The 13,542-nt window shown below is 40.9% G+C and overlaps 2 protein-coding genes across 39 annotated transcripts in view; one reads left to right on the forward strand and one right to left on the reverse strand.

Annotated features, from left to right (window-relative positions):
- DNAJB4 (DnaJ heat shock protein family (Hsp40) member B4) overlaps positions 1–6,451 on the reverse strand; it is a 39,694-nt gene extending 33,243 nt beyond the window's left edge. The window contains exon 1 of one of the 2 annotated variants that reach the window (XM_054667533.2): positions 6,369–6,451. The gene's annotated coding sequence lies outside the window, so the exon portion shown is untranslated. Of the gene's footprint in view, positions 1–6,042; positions 6,190–6,368 lie in introns of those variants that run through there. The other variant, XM_063817023.1, reaches the window with a different exon arrangement.
- FUBP1 (far upstream element binding protein 1) overlaps positions 6,112–13,542 on the forward strand; it is a 35,831-nt gene continuing 28,400 nt past the window's right edge. For 12 of the 37 annotated variants that reach the window (XR_001707339.4, XR_010159450.1, XR_010159464.1 and 9 more), the window contains exon 1: positions 6,507–6,777. Coding sequence is in view for 15 of the 37 variants with exons in the window: in XM_063816949.1 (XP_063673019.1) it covers positions 6,658–6,777 (120 nt within the window). In the remaining 22 variants the exon portion in view is untranslated. Of the gene's footprint in view, positions 6,266–6,456; positions 6,778–13,542 lie in introns of those variants that run through there. The other 25 variants (XR_008539559.2, XM_054667443.2, XM_009423830.5 and 22 more) reach the window with 11 other exon arrangements.

Below are 13,542 nucleotides of genomic sequence, written 5' to 3' on the forward strand. Positions count from 1 at the left end.
TAAACAATGATTATGATAAACCATAGAAAAATAGTACCTCCAGATATTTCTTATAAAAAAAATTAATTCCTTTTTCTTAAGTACATGTCCCTTCAAATTTTTTTTAAATGAAGTGAGAATATCAGTTAATATGAAGCAACATAAAGGAACAAATGGAATCAGAAGGCAAATTCCAAAGAGATCACTACTATAAATAGAGACATGGAAATGTCAGAACAGAGAAGCAAAGTTCCACTAAAAAACAACAAAATTGTTATACCAAATGAGTTTTATATCTTGTACCCACCCACTTCCAGTTAAGGATTTCACTGGCAAAGATCCTTGATCTTTCAATAACCTATTTTCAGAAGGAAATGTTGTCAGTAAATGTTGTCAGTAAAGGTAGACATCCTGATTACAAAAATTAAGATGTTTTTGGTTCTGTACAGATTCTTCTTCCTCTTGTACCTAAGAAGCAGAAAACCTCCAACCCAAACACCGATGCTTCATATAGAAGACAGTTCACAAAATAAAGAGCACTGGATTAGAAATCTAGTCTTGGCTCTGCAATTAATCTTGGCACTTTGTAGAAGGCACTCAGCAATCTGTGTTATGGTTTCCTCCAATATAAAATGAAACAAATGGGCGAGATTACCTTCAAGGTCTTTCCAAGACTGATATTCTAAGAAAAGTTTGTGTGAAACTACCCTTCAGTGCCATCTGGCCTCAAAGGCCCTCCACATTCATAATCATATGTAGCTTTGTAGGAAAATGATAAGTGGAATAAAGAATTCAACTTGATATTTATTAAACTTTTACCAACATAAAAGCATACTGGGCAAACCAAAGAATAAGACCCGGTCCTTGACCAGCCCTCTTTTATACAGAGGAGGGGAAAAGGGAGAAGACAAAATTTCTGTATTCATAACATTTACTACAATCTAGCCAGGGAAACAAAATTTAATTCACTTTAATTCCTCAAATATTAAATATGTTTTGCGTCAAAGGGTAGTTTTCAAATCTTGATGAGTAGAATCAACTATGATGCTTACTTTCTGGAAAAAAAAAAAAAAAAGAAAGAAAGAAAGAAATATAGATTCCCCAAAACATGATTCAGTAGGTCCACGTACGGCTAAAAAGCACTCTTGATGATGCTGGTGACCTTTTGTTAAGAAACTCTGCCTTAGTCTAGCTAACAAAAAGTTTGAGTTAGTCCAGTTAAAAGAAAAACTTTCAATTGATTCATTAATAGGACAGATCCCAATTGAAAGTAGTTCAATGACTTAGGGCTGAAGGGATAAGGAGGACTTTCACAGGATGAATGCAGAAACAAGGCAAAGAAAACATTTGATTAAAGTGGAGCAACAGCCTGATTTGGACCATTCCAGTGAAAAGTCCCTAGTTAAAAGTTAATTGGCAGTTTCTGATTGGTTAAGACAGTTTACATTGAATTAGGTTTCAGTTTGCTTATGTAGGAACACAGGGCACTGGAGGTACCCCAGTCTAATCACTTCCCATTTAATTATTTTAACAGTTTAAAAAAAGCTGTTTCTAGACCCTGAATTCATCTCAAGACTATATACCCATAACTAGAAACAAACTGCAAGCCATTAAAAATAAGCAAAAGTCGGCCAGAGCTTGTACACGTGTGTATTTCAGTGGTTCTCAAGTGTGTCTTGCACTTTAGGATTAACCTGTGGGGAAAAGCAAGAGAGATCAGATTGTTACTGTGTCTGTGTAGAAAGAAGTAGACATAGGAGACTCCATCTTGTTCTGTACTAAGAAAAATTCTTCTGCCTTCAGATTCTGTTAATCTATAACCTTACCCCCAACCCCGTGCTCTCTGAAACATGTGCTGTGTCAACTCAGAGTTAAATGGATTAAGGGCGGTGCAAGATGTGCTTTGTTAAACAGATGCTTGAAGGCAGCACGCTCCTTAAGTCATCACCACTCCCTAATCTCAAGTACCCAGGGACACAAAAACTGCGGAAGGCCGCAGGGACCTCTGCCTAGGAAAGCCAGGTATTGTCCAAGGCTTCTCCCCATGTGATAGTCTGAAATATGGCCTCGTGGGAAGGGAAAGACCTGACCGTCCCCCAGCCCGACACCCGTAAAGGGTCTGTGCTGAGGAGGATTAGTATAAGAGGAAGGCATGCCACTTGCAGTTGAGACAAGAGGAAGGCATCTGTCTCCTGCCCGTCCCTGGGCAATGGAATGTCTCGGTATAAAACCCGATTGTATGTTCCATCTGCTGAGAGGGAAAAACCGCCTTAGGGCTGGAGGTGGGACCTGCGGGCAGCAATACTGCTTTGTAAAGCATTGAGATGTTTATGTGTATGCATATCTAAATGCACAGCACTTAATCCTTTACCTTGTCTATGATGCAAAGACCTTTGTTCACGTGTTTGTCTGCTGACCCTCTCCCCACAATTGTCTTGTGACCCTGACACATCCCCCTCTTCGAGAAACACCCACGAATGATCAATAAATACTAAGGGAACTCAGAGGCTGGCGGGATCCTCCATATGCTGAACGCTGGTTCCCCGGGTCCCCTTATTTCTTTCTCTATACTTTGTCTCTGTGTCTTTCTCTTTCCTAAGTCTCTCGTTCCACCTTACGAGAAACACCCACAGGTGTGGAGGGGCAACCCACCCCTACATTAACCCAGGAAGCTTTTACGGATTCACATATAGTCCAATTAAATCAGTTTCTGGGAGTAGGAGTTAGGGCTAACCTTTCTTTCTTTCTTTCGTTTTTGAGACAGAATCTCGCTCTGTCACCCAGGATGGAGTGCAGTGGTGCGATCTCAGCTCACTGCAACCTCCCCGTCCCGGGTTCAGGCAATTCTACAGGCGTCCGCTACCATGCCCAGCTAATTTTTGTATTTTTAGTAGAGCTGGGGTTTCACCATGTTGGCCAGGCTGGTCTTGAACTTCTGACCTTAGGTGATCCACCCGCCTCGGCCTCCCAAAGTGCTAGGATTACAGGCGTGAGGCACCTCGCCCAGCCTACCTTTCATATTTTTTAAAAGCTCCCTGTAGCCAATGTGGGTAACCACTGAATAAATAAAAGGTCATTGCAATTGGTTAGTCAGGTTAAGTTTCATGAGAAAAGACTTTTTAATCTGGATTTTTTTATTTAGCTAAAGGTTAATGAAAAAGATAAATGTAACAGAAGAACTGATAATCTAAATATATGATCCAATAGGAAAAGAAACAATAAATGTTTTGACCACAAAAAAAGGGAGAATAAGAACAGTAAATATATGAATTTTAGACATTTTGTTTTTGAGGCAACATGTAAAACCAAAGTTTTGTAGGTAGCTGTTTGGAAACATCTAGGAAACAAATATAGGATCAATTTACAAGAAATTACAAGTATATTAGTGCATATTTGTATATAGCAGCTTTATTATAAATTATTGTAATGTATGCTATGGAATAAGCTAAACTCACTTAAGAACCGGATAAGGCCAGTTATTTAAGATAGATGCTTTCAGGAGTCCCAAACTTTCAATCTAACATTATTACCTAAAGTAATAGAAAGCTGGGAGTGTTGTCTTACAAGAAGAGGTGGAGAGCTCCAAATTTTTCTCTAAAAATTAATAATCTATTTCCTATATATCCTATGATGCCCTGTTATATCTCCCATGATCATAATCAAAGGACAGATCCTGGCAATGAATGTGTGGCGTAACCAAATACTCCATTAATATTCAAAGAGGCCTTTTGTATAATACACTAAAGATGTTTGTTCTTTTATTAGATTTGAAGAACACTGAAAAGTTTGGAATGACACCTTAGCAACCCCCCAAATATTCCTCCCAGCTTCACTGAAGAGGTCCTAAAAAGCAGTTTATTTATATTTTCACAAAGAACCTTTGTCTCAAGCATTAATTTTTCCAAAAGATTAAGCTATCAAGAATTTTATTCTGGCTGGGCGCGGTGGCTCACGCCTGTAATCCCAGAACCTTTGTCTCAAGCATTAATTTTTCCAAAAGATTAAGCTATCAAGAATTTTATTCTGGCTGGGCGCGGTGGCTCACGCCTGTAATCCCAGCACTTTGGGAGGCCAAAGACGGTGGATCATGAGGTCAGGAGTTCGAGACCAGCCTGGCCAACATGGTGAAACACTGTCTCTACTAAAAATACAAAAATCAGCTGGGCGTAGTGGTGGGTGCCTGTCATCCCAGCTACTCGGGAGGCTGAGGCAGAACTGCTTGAAGCCAGTAGGCAGAGGTTACAGTGAGCCGAGATCATGCCACTGCACTCCAGTCTGCGTGACAGGGTGAGAGTACGTCTCAAAAAAAAAAAAAAAAAAAAAATAGGCATGGTGGTGCACACCTGTGATCCCAGCTACTCCAGAGGCTGAGGTGGGAGAATCTCTTGAACCCGGGAGGCTGAGGTTTCAGTGAGCCAAGATCGTGCCACTGCACTCCAGCCTGGGCAACAGAGCGAGTATGTAAAAAAAAAAAAAAAAAAAAAAAAATTGAGGTCCTTACATATTTTCAATATTCAGTGATAACTAAAATAAATTGAGATATACATAAATTTGTTTTGAGGGTAAATTATAGCACTGTGGTAAATTACATTGATCAAAAGGTCTGATTGCATTGCCTAATTAATAAAATACGAAAAAATCAAGACATTTTCAAAATACAACTGGAAAATTTCTACCTAGCCGCACACCCAACACTGCTTTTACTGTTTTTCTATACATTATGATTAAATCTGTAGTCCCATACGTGCACTGATTTTTCAAATGCAAATTCCACCAAAATTTATAGGGATGGCCACGAACACTGAAAAAGATCATCAGAGCTATAAATGGATACTACTGCCTTAAAAGCTGATTAAAGGGAAATGATGGCTCACCTGTATCTACATTCATATTAACTGCTATTTTGGTGGTTAAGCAAATGAACACATTACTTTTAGGTTTTCAGAAAGAATGCAGCATATATATATTTCTCACAATTACTCTTAAGAGCTGCAGAAAAAGTATTTTTTTAGACCTAACCAAGTAAGACAAAATGCCACAAAGTCGAGAAAGTTCATTTTACCTCATTGTTTGTTATTTAAACAGAAATAATTTTGGAAAAAAAAAGTCATTGTGATATACTCAATAATAAAGAGTAAGACTTCTAAAGTATCCTCACGATTCCTGGAGCTTACTACTATTAACACAGTAAATTACATGCCACGGTATGTTGGAGAAGGTCTGAAGAAATGCCTGGCATTACTTGGTAACTGAAGTACATAACATAAAATACCAATTTATATATATATACATATATACACACACACACACACACACACACACACACACACACACACACACACACACACATATATATATACCTAGTCCTGTGATGACAATTCAGAATATGATCTTACATTTGAGTACCCACAGGATGGGGTGGGAGAAACTACGCCTAAGAAGCTACAAAATCTATTTTGGTCAAGAAACAATGCTGTTCTTAACTTAAGAGACTTTAACAGGCCGGGCGCAGTGCCTCGCGCCTATAATCGTAGCATTCTGGGAGGCCGAGGCGTGTGGATCACGAGGTCACAAGATCGAGACCATCCTGGCTAACACGGTGAAACCCCGTCTCTACTACAAACGCAAAAAAATTAGCCAGACGTGGTGGCAGGCGCCTGTTGTCCCAGCTACTCGGGAGGCTGAGGCAGGAGAATCGCTTGAACCCAGGAGGCGGAGGATGCAGTGAGCCGAGACCGCGCCACTGCACTCCAGCCTGGGTAACAGAGCGAGACTCTCAAAAAAACAAAACAAAACAAAAAAAACCCTTAATAAAAATGGCCATGGACACATACATATACTAGGTTACTAAATCTGGCTAACACTGAACTTCAAGAACAATCACGTTTTTGGATAAAGAAAAGGGCAGTCATACTTTTAGAGCCTCATCCACATTATTTTAAACAAAAAACTTAAAATATGTTCGAGAACTAACAGGCTTCCAGCCTGAATTCAACACCCACCCTCGTGATAAAACTAAAAAATCTGACAGTCTGTAAGTAAAATACAGGGACACTTTACTACCCTGAAAATCATGCTGGGTTCCCGCTAGGCCGGGCAGACGTTTTCGGGAGCATCACCGCGCGGCGTCTCGGACGCACTTCTCCTGGCGCCCTCCGGGCGGCAGCGCTCTCGAGACACTGTTGCGTCGCCGTCACGCCCGTCGTTGTCACGCCCTTCCCCGCGGACACCGAGAATGACTCATAGCGGAAAATTCTACCGCACTACCTCCCTGAGGCAGCGACCGGTAAGAAACAACCTTTTCTTCAGGCTTCCCACCACCCAAACACAGTGGCAGTCCACTGGCCACTATCACCCACCACCCTGCAGGAACAATTACCCAGCCTCACCCCAAGAACGCGCGGAGAGGAGGCGCCAAAAGAAACCCTGCTCTCGCGAAGTCTTAAACTTAATTCTCGCGACGTCTCTGTTCCTGTCGTTCTTTCTCAGCCCTAACCCACACTGGCGCGTTGCCTCGGAAACATCGCGAGATTTTGTTCCTTCAGTCTCCGCCCCTTTACGGCACGATGGTCGCGCAAGAATGTAATAGAGCTTCGACGGCCGCCATTTTCTTTCTTTCTTAGCTGTTAGCTGAGAGGAAGTCTCTGGACAGGCGGCAGCGGCTCTTATAGTGCAACCATGGCAGACTATTCAACAGTGCCTCCCCCCTCTTCTGGCTCAGCTGGTGGCGGTGGTGGCGGCGGTGGTGGTGGAGGAGTTAACGACGCTTTCAAAGATGCACTGCAGAGAGCCCGGCAGGTAAGTGTGGACCGCGCGGCGGAATCCCGAAAGCTTACGGTAATTGGCCGCTGACTGAGTAGGCCGCTACCCTTAAGCGCATGAGGAAGAGGAAAGAGGTGTTCTTCCGGCCTGAAATGTGAAGAGACACGTTTCCCCATGTTGGTAATAATGATTAGAGACCAGAACCCAGTTTTGTGTTCTTGGTGCCTAATCCACTTAGAACCCCGACGCGTGCTACGCAAAGAAGGCCTGAAGTCTTTCTGCCGCTTCTGCGGCACTCGCGTGTCTCCAGTGAGCTAGTTTAGATAAAGATCCTCTTCCAGGGGATAAAGCGCAGTTAGTTTCACACAATTTAATGGAAGGTTCTGGTAATGAGTTTGGGAAAGAACTAGGGTCTGTCCTGGAGCCATAGCAAGGGAAGGGATTTGTCATTAAAGTAGCCTTTACAGCTCATTCCCGTTCTCTCTCGCAATTAAAACCGCTTTCAGTACCATTCACCGTCACACCTCTACAAGGAAGGGACTTGAAAGCAGCCTTTTTCTGGGCGGGATTTACGTGTCAGTCTGTTCCACCAGTCCGCCCCCCTTATTTCTCAAAATGGCCTCAGGCCCATTATACCAGAGGTTTCAATTTGAATCTGCCTCTCAGTTCAGAGTCGTAAACTGACCAGACCTCTTTGTATTACGTAGTGCGTGCATTTGCCCTGAAGGCACCACTTTCCCAGACGTAAGCTGTTAAAATAGTGCGTGTATTCCAGGAAAATAAAAGATACCTTAATTTGAACTTTACATTTTTAGATAGTCCCCTAATATATTTAACATTTCAAAATGTATGATGTTGGTATAGATTTGCATGTAAGCAAAAGAATCCTATTCTCTATGACACTATGCATATTGTACTAGGTGCTGGGCATTTTTTACTAGTTTTAAGCTAATGATAATTAGAAACCAGTGTTGTGCTGTGTTTTCGTTGCATTAGGAGTTCACTTAGTTAACTTTTTACCGGTACAGTTGAGGGAACATTGAGTCAAAATTAGAATTCATAAAATCCGTTGTAACACATCTAATGTGAACGCATTATAAACATGTACCTGTACTTCTTTATAACCAGAAATACTAGGAGTAGTCAACAAAAGGTCATCATTAATATTAGTTCTGCGGTTTTTTCCACGTAATTTAAGAAATTCTGAACATGTTTAGCAACAAGCATATAACTATGACAAACACTCTTAGCGTGTTTTATTAGATTGATTTGTAAAACTTAAGGGAACTATTTTATTTACTGGAACCAACTATTTTATTTTATCAGAACCAGCACATTAGATTAATTGGTATCGCACACTGTAGGTAGATACTGGAGTTTTGTTTTGTTTTGTTTGAGACGGAGTCTCCCTCTGTCGCCCAGAGTGGAGTGCAGTGGTGCGATCTCGTCCCACTGCAACCTCTGCCTCCCGGCTTCAAGCAATTCTCCTGCCTCAGCCTCCCGAGTAGCTGGGATTACAGGCGCCCGCCACCATGCCTGGCTAATTTTTTGTTTTTTTTTTTTTTTTTTTTCAGTAGAGACAGGGTTTCACCATGCTGGCCAGGCTGGTCTCGAACTCCTGACCTCGTGATCCGCCCGTCTTGGCCTCCCAAAGCTGGGATTACAGGCGTGAGCCGCTGCGCCCGGCCTTGTTTTTTTTCGTTTGTTTTAATGCATGAATTGTTTCCTACTAAGAAGCTATGATATAGTTCCTTGACCAAATGCAAATGAACAGGATTATCTGATTAATACTTTAACGAGAGCAGACAAAATATGGATATTTAATTCATCCACTTGCTTTATAAGTGTTTATAGAGTTTCTATAAGTCAGGCACCTTGTACGGGACACAAGTTAGGAGGGGATGCCCAATTTCCTAAGTAAAGGTGATATTTGAGCAAGACATTATAAAATGAAAGAGAGTTTGGCCAGTAAAGAAAAGAAGCAGCATGCGCAGAGGTATGGGGACTTGAGGGAATGGCAAGGACCCAGAAGTGAAGTCGCTAGAAGATGGGGGTGGGAGGACGTGAAACGAGGCAAGGAAAGGTACAAGCGGATCCAGATACTGGAAGACCTTGTGTTGCAATGCTTTAATTAAAAATTGGATTTCAGGCCGGATACGGTGGCTCACGCCTGTAGTCCCAGCACTTTGGGAGGCTGAGGCAGGCAGATCACTTGAAGTCGGAGTTTAAGACCAGCCTGGCCAACATGGTGAAACCCCATCTTTACAAAAAATGCAAAAAGTAGCCGGGCTTGGTGGCCTGTGCCTGTAGTCCTAGCTACTTGGGAGGCTGAGGCACAAGAACCGCTTCAACCTGGGAAGTGGAGATTGCAGTGAGTGGAGATCACGCTGCTGCACTCCAGCCTGGGCATAGAGCGAGACCCTGTCTCAAAAAAAAAAATTGGATTTTATTATTAGGCTAAGCCATACTTTCTTTATACTTCTTAAAATATAGAAATTGTTGGCAAATTGTGAAATTTATTGTTGTGTATGCTAATAGATCAGTTGTCCTGATGTCTTTGCTGTAATGATTTCTTTATAAAAATGATCTTAAATCTGAGCTCCCTAACTTTAGTTTTTGCCTGGAATTACCCATTACATTTGATGATATCTCTAAATGTCAGTTGTAGCTGTTACTCTGATGATATAAGTGGAATATACAGAAGCGTACTTAGACAAAAGTTAGGTTAATATCTGAACTACTTCCTCCTTGTGTATTTAAGAGAATATTGACTTAAGTTTCTAGAATCCTCAACTAATCCTAAGTTTATTTTCTTTGTCTAGAATACTATGCTGTTTTTGTTTTTGGAAGGAAGAGATATAGGCATAGTTTCCTGCTCTCAAGGAGCTTCAAAGGCTGTACCAGTGGGGATGCCATTGGTATTTTTAGTTGGATAGTTGTTATTCAGAAAAGCTGGACAAGTAATTATGATTCCTGGTCCGTACCTGGTAATGCCAGTAATGTTAACTCTAGCTGGTTGTTGACATCTGGTCATTTAGTTGCCAGTCTTCTTTTTTTTTTTTTTTTTTTTTTCTGGCTTTTATGTGAAATTTTTAGATTTTTATAATATTCTGAGCTAAATTCAACACAGGGACACCAGATTGCTGCTTTAGTTCAGGGTTTCCAGCCTGTGCACTTAAGAAATTTATTTTTGTGTATATCAAGCTGTAACTCCAGAGATTGGGATTGTTTGATTGGGTCTTTAGCAGTGGTACTAATAGCAACTTCTGTCTCTAGAACATTGGAAAATTAAAATGTGTTTATCTACCGTTTTTTTCCTCGAGGTTATATGAAGGTAGAAATGAATCAGACTAGATGATTAGCTAAGCAAGACTATTAACCCTCATCCCTTCCCCTCTAGACAACTATGAAATTAGTCATTATGTATTCGATCCTTCTTGCAGTCTCTTCTCTGACAATTATAAAAGTGATTTAGGCTGCATAATGTTGTTTGAATGAAATGAAAATATAGACTAGAGCTGTTGTTTTTTTTTATTTCCATCAGTCTCTTCAGTGAAAACTAACATTTGAGCATGATTCTTTTTTTAAATCATTTTGTGACAGTTTAGCAAGGCTTGTGATAAGCAAGTTATGGTATGGTAATATTTCTAGTGTCCACGTTTCTTCACATGTCTGGTGTATGGGAACTACTAACTCCATCAGGACCTTGCCTATAGTAGGTACTCAACATTTACTGAATTAAATCAATAAACATTTTTAATGAATTAAAGTACAAGTCAGACCTCTGTATCTGTGGGCTCTGCATCTGCAAATTCAGCCAACCATGGATCAGAAATATTAGAAAAATGGAAGAACAGTCCAGCAATACAAGTAATATGAATAAAAACAATACAACAACTATGTACATTGTATCAGGTATTATAAGTAATTTAGAGATGCTTTATACTGAAGGATTTGCGTAGGTTATATGCAGATACTGTACCATTTTATATAAGGAACTTGAGCATCTGTGGATTTTGGTATTTGCATGGTTCCTGGAACCAATCCCCGAGGGATACTGAGGGACTATAGTTGATCATACCACCTGATTTTAGAGATTTTCTGAGTCTCAGAAGTTAATTAAGTAAACTACAATAGTCTGTTCTTAACCTCGGAGGATACATTCCAAGAACCTCAGTGAATATCTGAAACCACAGATAGTATTGAATCCAATATATACATGGTAATATTTTTTCCTATACATATGTATCTATAAAGTTTAAATTCTAAATCAGACACAGTATTAACGATAATAATAAATTAGTGCAAGACTGGGCATAGTGGTTCACACCTATAATCTTAACACTTTAACTATGACGTTGTCTTTGAAAAGAAATCAGCTAGCCAAGGTGGCTCATGGCTGTAATCCTAGTGTTTTGAGAAGCTGAGTCAGGAAGATTGCTTGAGCCCAGGAGTCTGAGACCACCCTAGGCAACATGGTGAAACCCTGTTTCTATAAAAAATACCAAAAAATAGGCTGGGCGCGGTGGCTCACGCCTGTAATCTCAGCACTTTGGGAGGCTGAGGCGGGTGGATCACGAGGTCAGGAGATTGAGACCGTCCTGGCTAACACGGTGAAACCCCGTCTCTACTAAAAATACAAAAAATTAGCCGGGAGTGGTGGGCGCCTGTAGTCCCAGCTACTCAGGAGACTGAGGCAGGAGAATGGCGTGAACCCGGGAGGTGGAGCTTGGAGTGAACCGAGATCGTGCCACTGCATGCCAGCCTGGGCAACAGAGTGAGACTCCATCTCAAAAAAAAAAAAAAAAACCAAAAAATTAGCCAGACATGGTGGTGCTTGCCTGTAGTACCAGCTATCCAGAAAGCTGAGGTGGGAGGATTGCTTGAACTTGGGAGGTCAAGTCTAGAATGTTGACAATGTTGGGTCCTTTATGTAGTTGCATAAGTGAGCCATGATCGTGCCAGTGCACTACATCCTTGGGCAACAGCCTGACCCTGTCTCAAAAATTTAATTTAATTAAAAAAATAAAATAGAACAATTACAACAATACACTGTATTACTGGACAAGAAGGGCAAATTTAAAAAAAATTAAACCAATATGCTGTAATAAGTTATATGAATGAGGGGACCCTCCCCTACCCCAGAATATCTGATTGTACTATATCATAGGTAACTGAAACCGTGAAGAGCAAAAACTGAAGATAAAGAGAGACTACTATGTCTTTTAAGTTTCTTTTCAACTCCCAAATTCTTGGATTTCTCACCTCTTGGCTTCCTCAATAGAGGTGAGAAATGCTAAAGTAGTGAAAACAGGAAAAATAACTTACTCATTCAAGAAGTAGATAATGGTCCAGATGGAAAGCTTGAATTATTTTTGTAAAACTAAAATTAAATAAAGTAGCCAGGCATGGTGGCTTACGCCTGTAATTCCAGCACTTTGGGAGGCTGAGGCGGGTGGATCACTTGCGGTCAGGAGTTCAAGACCAGCCTGGCCAACAAGGTGAAACCCTGTTTATACTAAAAATACAAAAATTAGCCGAGCATGGTGGCGGGCGCCTGTAATCCCAGCTACTCGAGAGGCTGAGGCAGGAGAATCGCTTGAACTTGGGGGGCGGACGTTGCAGTGAGCCCAGATCACGCCACTGCACTCTAGTCTGGGCAACATCGTGAGACTCCATCTCAAATAATAATAATAATTAAATAAAGTAAAAAGTTTCCCACACTTGATAAATGTCTAATAAAAATTGAATATGTTGAGTTCAAGTACTCTGAAAAAGGAGTTGAATATAGTTGGAGGTTGGTTTTTAGGAATTACTATTTTTCTTAAATTAACTATCCTTGTAGTCACCTAGGAATTGTGTATTTTCTATAGATCTTAGAAAATTATCAAATCTACAGTTCATTTTGTTTTTTCAATTTTTTTTTTTTTAAGAGATGGAGTCTTGCTGTATTAACGTTGAACTCCTGGCCTCAACCAGTTCTCCCATCTCAGCTTCTGAAGTAGCTGGGGCTGCAGGTGCCACTGAGCTTGGCTTCTTTATTGGTATTTTTATTAAACGCTTTTCTCTAATGTCTTTGTAACAGTTCTCAGTTTTTGAAATGCTGTTACTGGTTCTTTAGTGTGAACTGTCAACTTTCATTTTTTCTTTTCTTTACTTTTCTTTTCTTTTTTTCTTTTTTGAGACAGAGTCTCGCTCTGTCACCCAGACTGGAGTGCAGTGGTGCGATCTTGGCTCACTGCGACCTCTGCCTCCTGGGTTCAAGTGATTCTCCTGCCTGAGCCTCCCGAGTAGCTGGGATTACAGGTGCGCACCACTGTGCCTGGCTAATTTTTTTTTTTTTTTTTTGTATTTTTAGTAGAGGTGGTGTTTCACCATGTCAGGCTGGTCTCGAACTCCTGAACTCATGATCCCCCTCGCCCTGCCTTGGCCTCCCAAAGTGCTGGGATTACAGGCATGAGCCACCACGCCTGGCCTCAGCTTTCATTTTCATTTGGTTAGTTTTTGAACTATTCAGTGGGTAAAGTTGTATAAATAAGTGTCTTTTCTCTGTATAGAAGTTTCTTGGAGTTCAAGGAGTGCTGCTTTGCAAACTCATAGAGTATTTATAAAAGCTAACTGCAGAAGGTATTCATAGGCTAAACCGTTTCCTATTCTTGGTAGCACCATTTTCTCTGGCCTGAAATACTTTCCTTCTACTATTAGTGCCTGTCGATACCCAGCAGTGTATTTACTTTCCTGAGGAAAAATTCAAATGCTAAGTGCTTTAAGACCTAAGGGTGGAAAAGCAGTGTTTTCAGG

Source organism: Pan troglodytes, chromosome 1 (assembly GCF_028858775.2).
Source record: "Pan troglodytes isolate AG18354 chromosome 1, NHGRI_mPanTro3-v2.0_pri, whole genome shotgun sequence".
NCBI lineage: Eukaryota > Metazoa > Chordata > Mammalia > Primates > Hominidae > Pan > Pan troglodytes.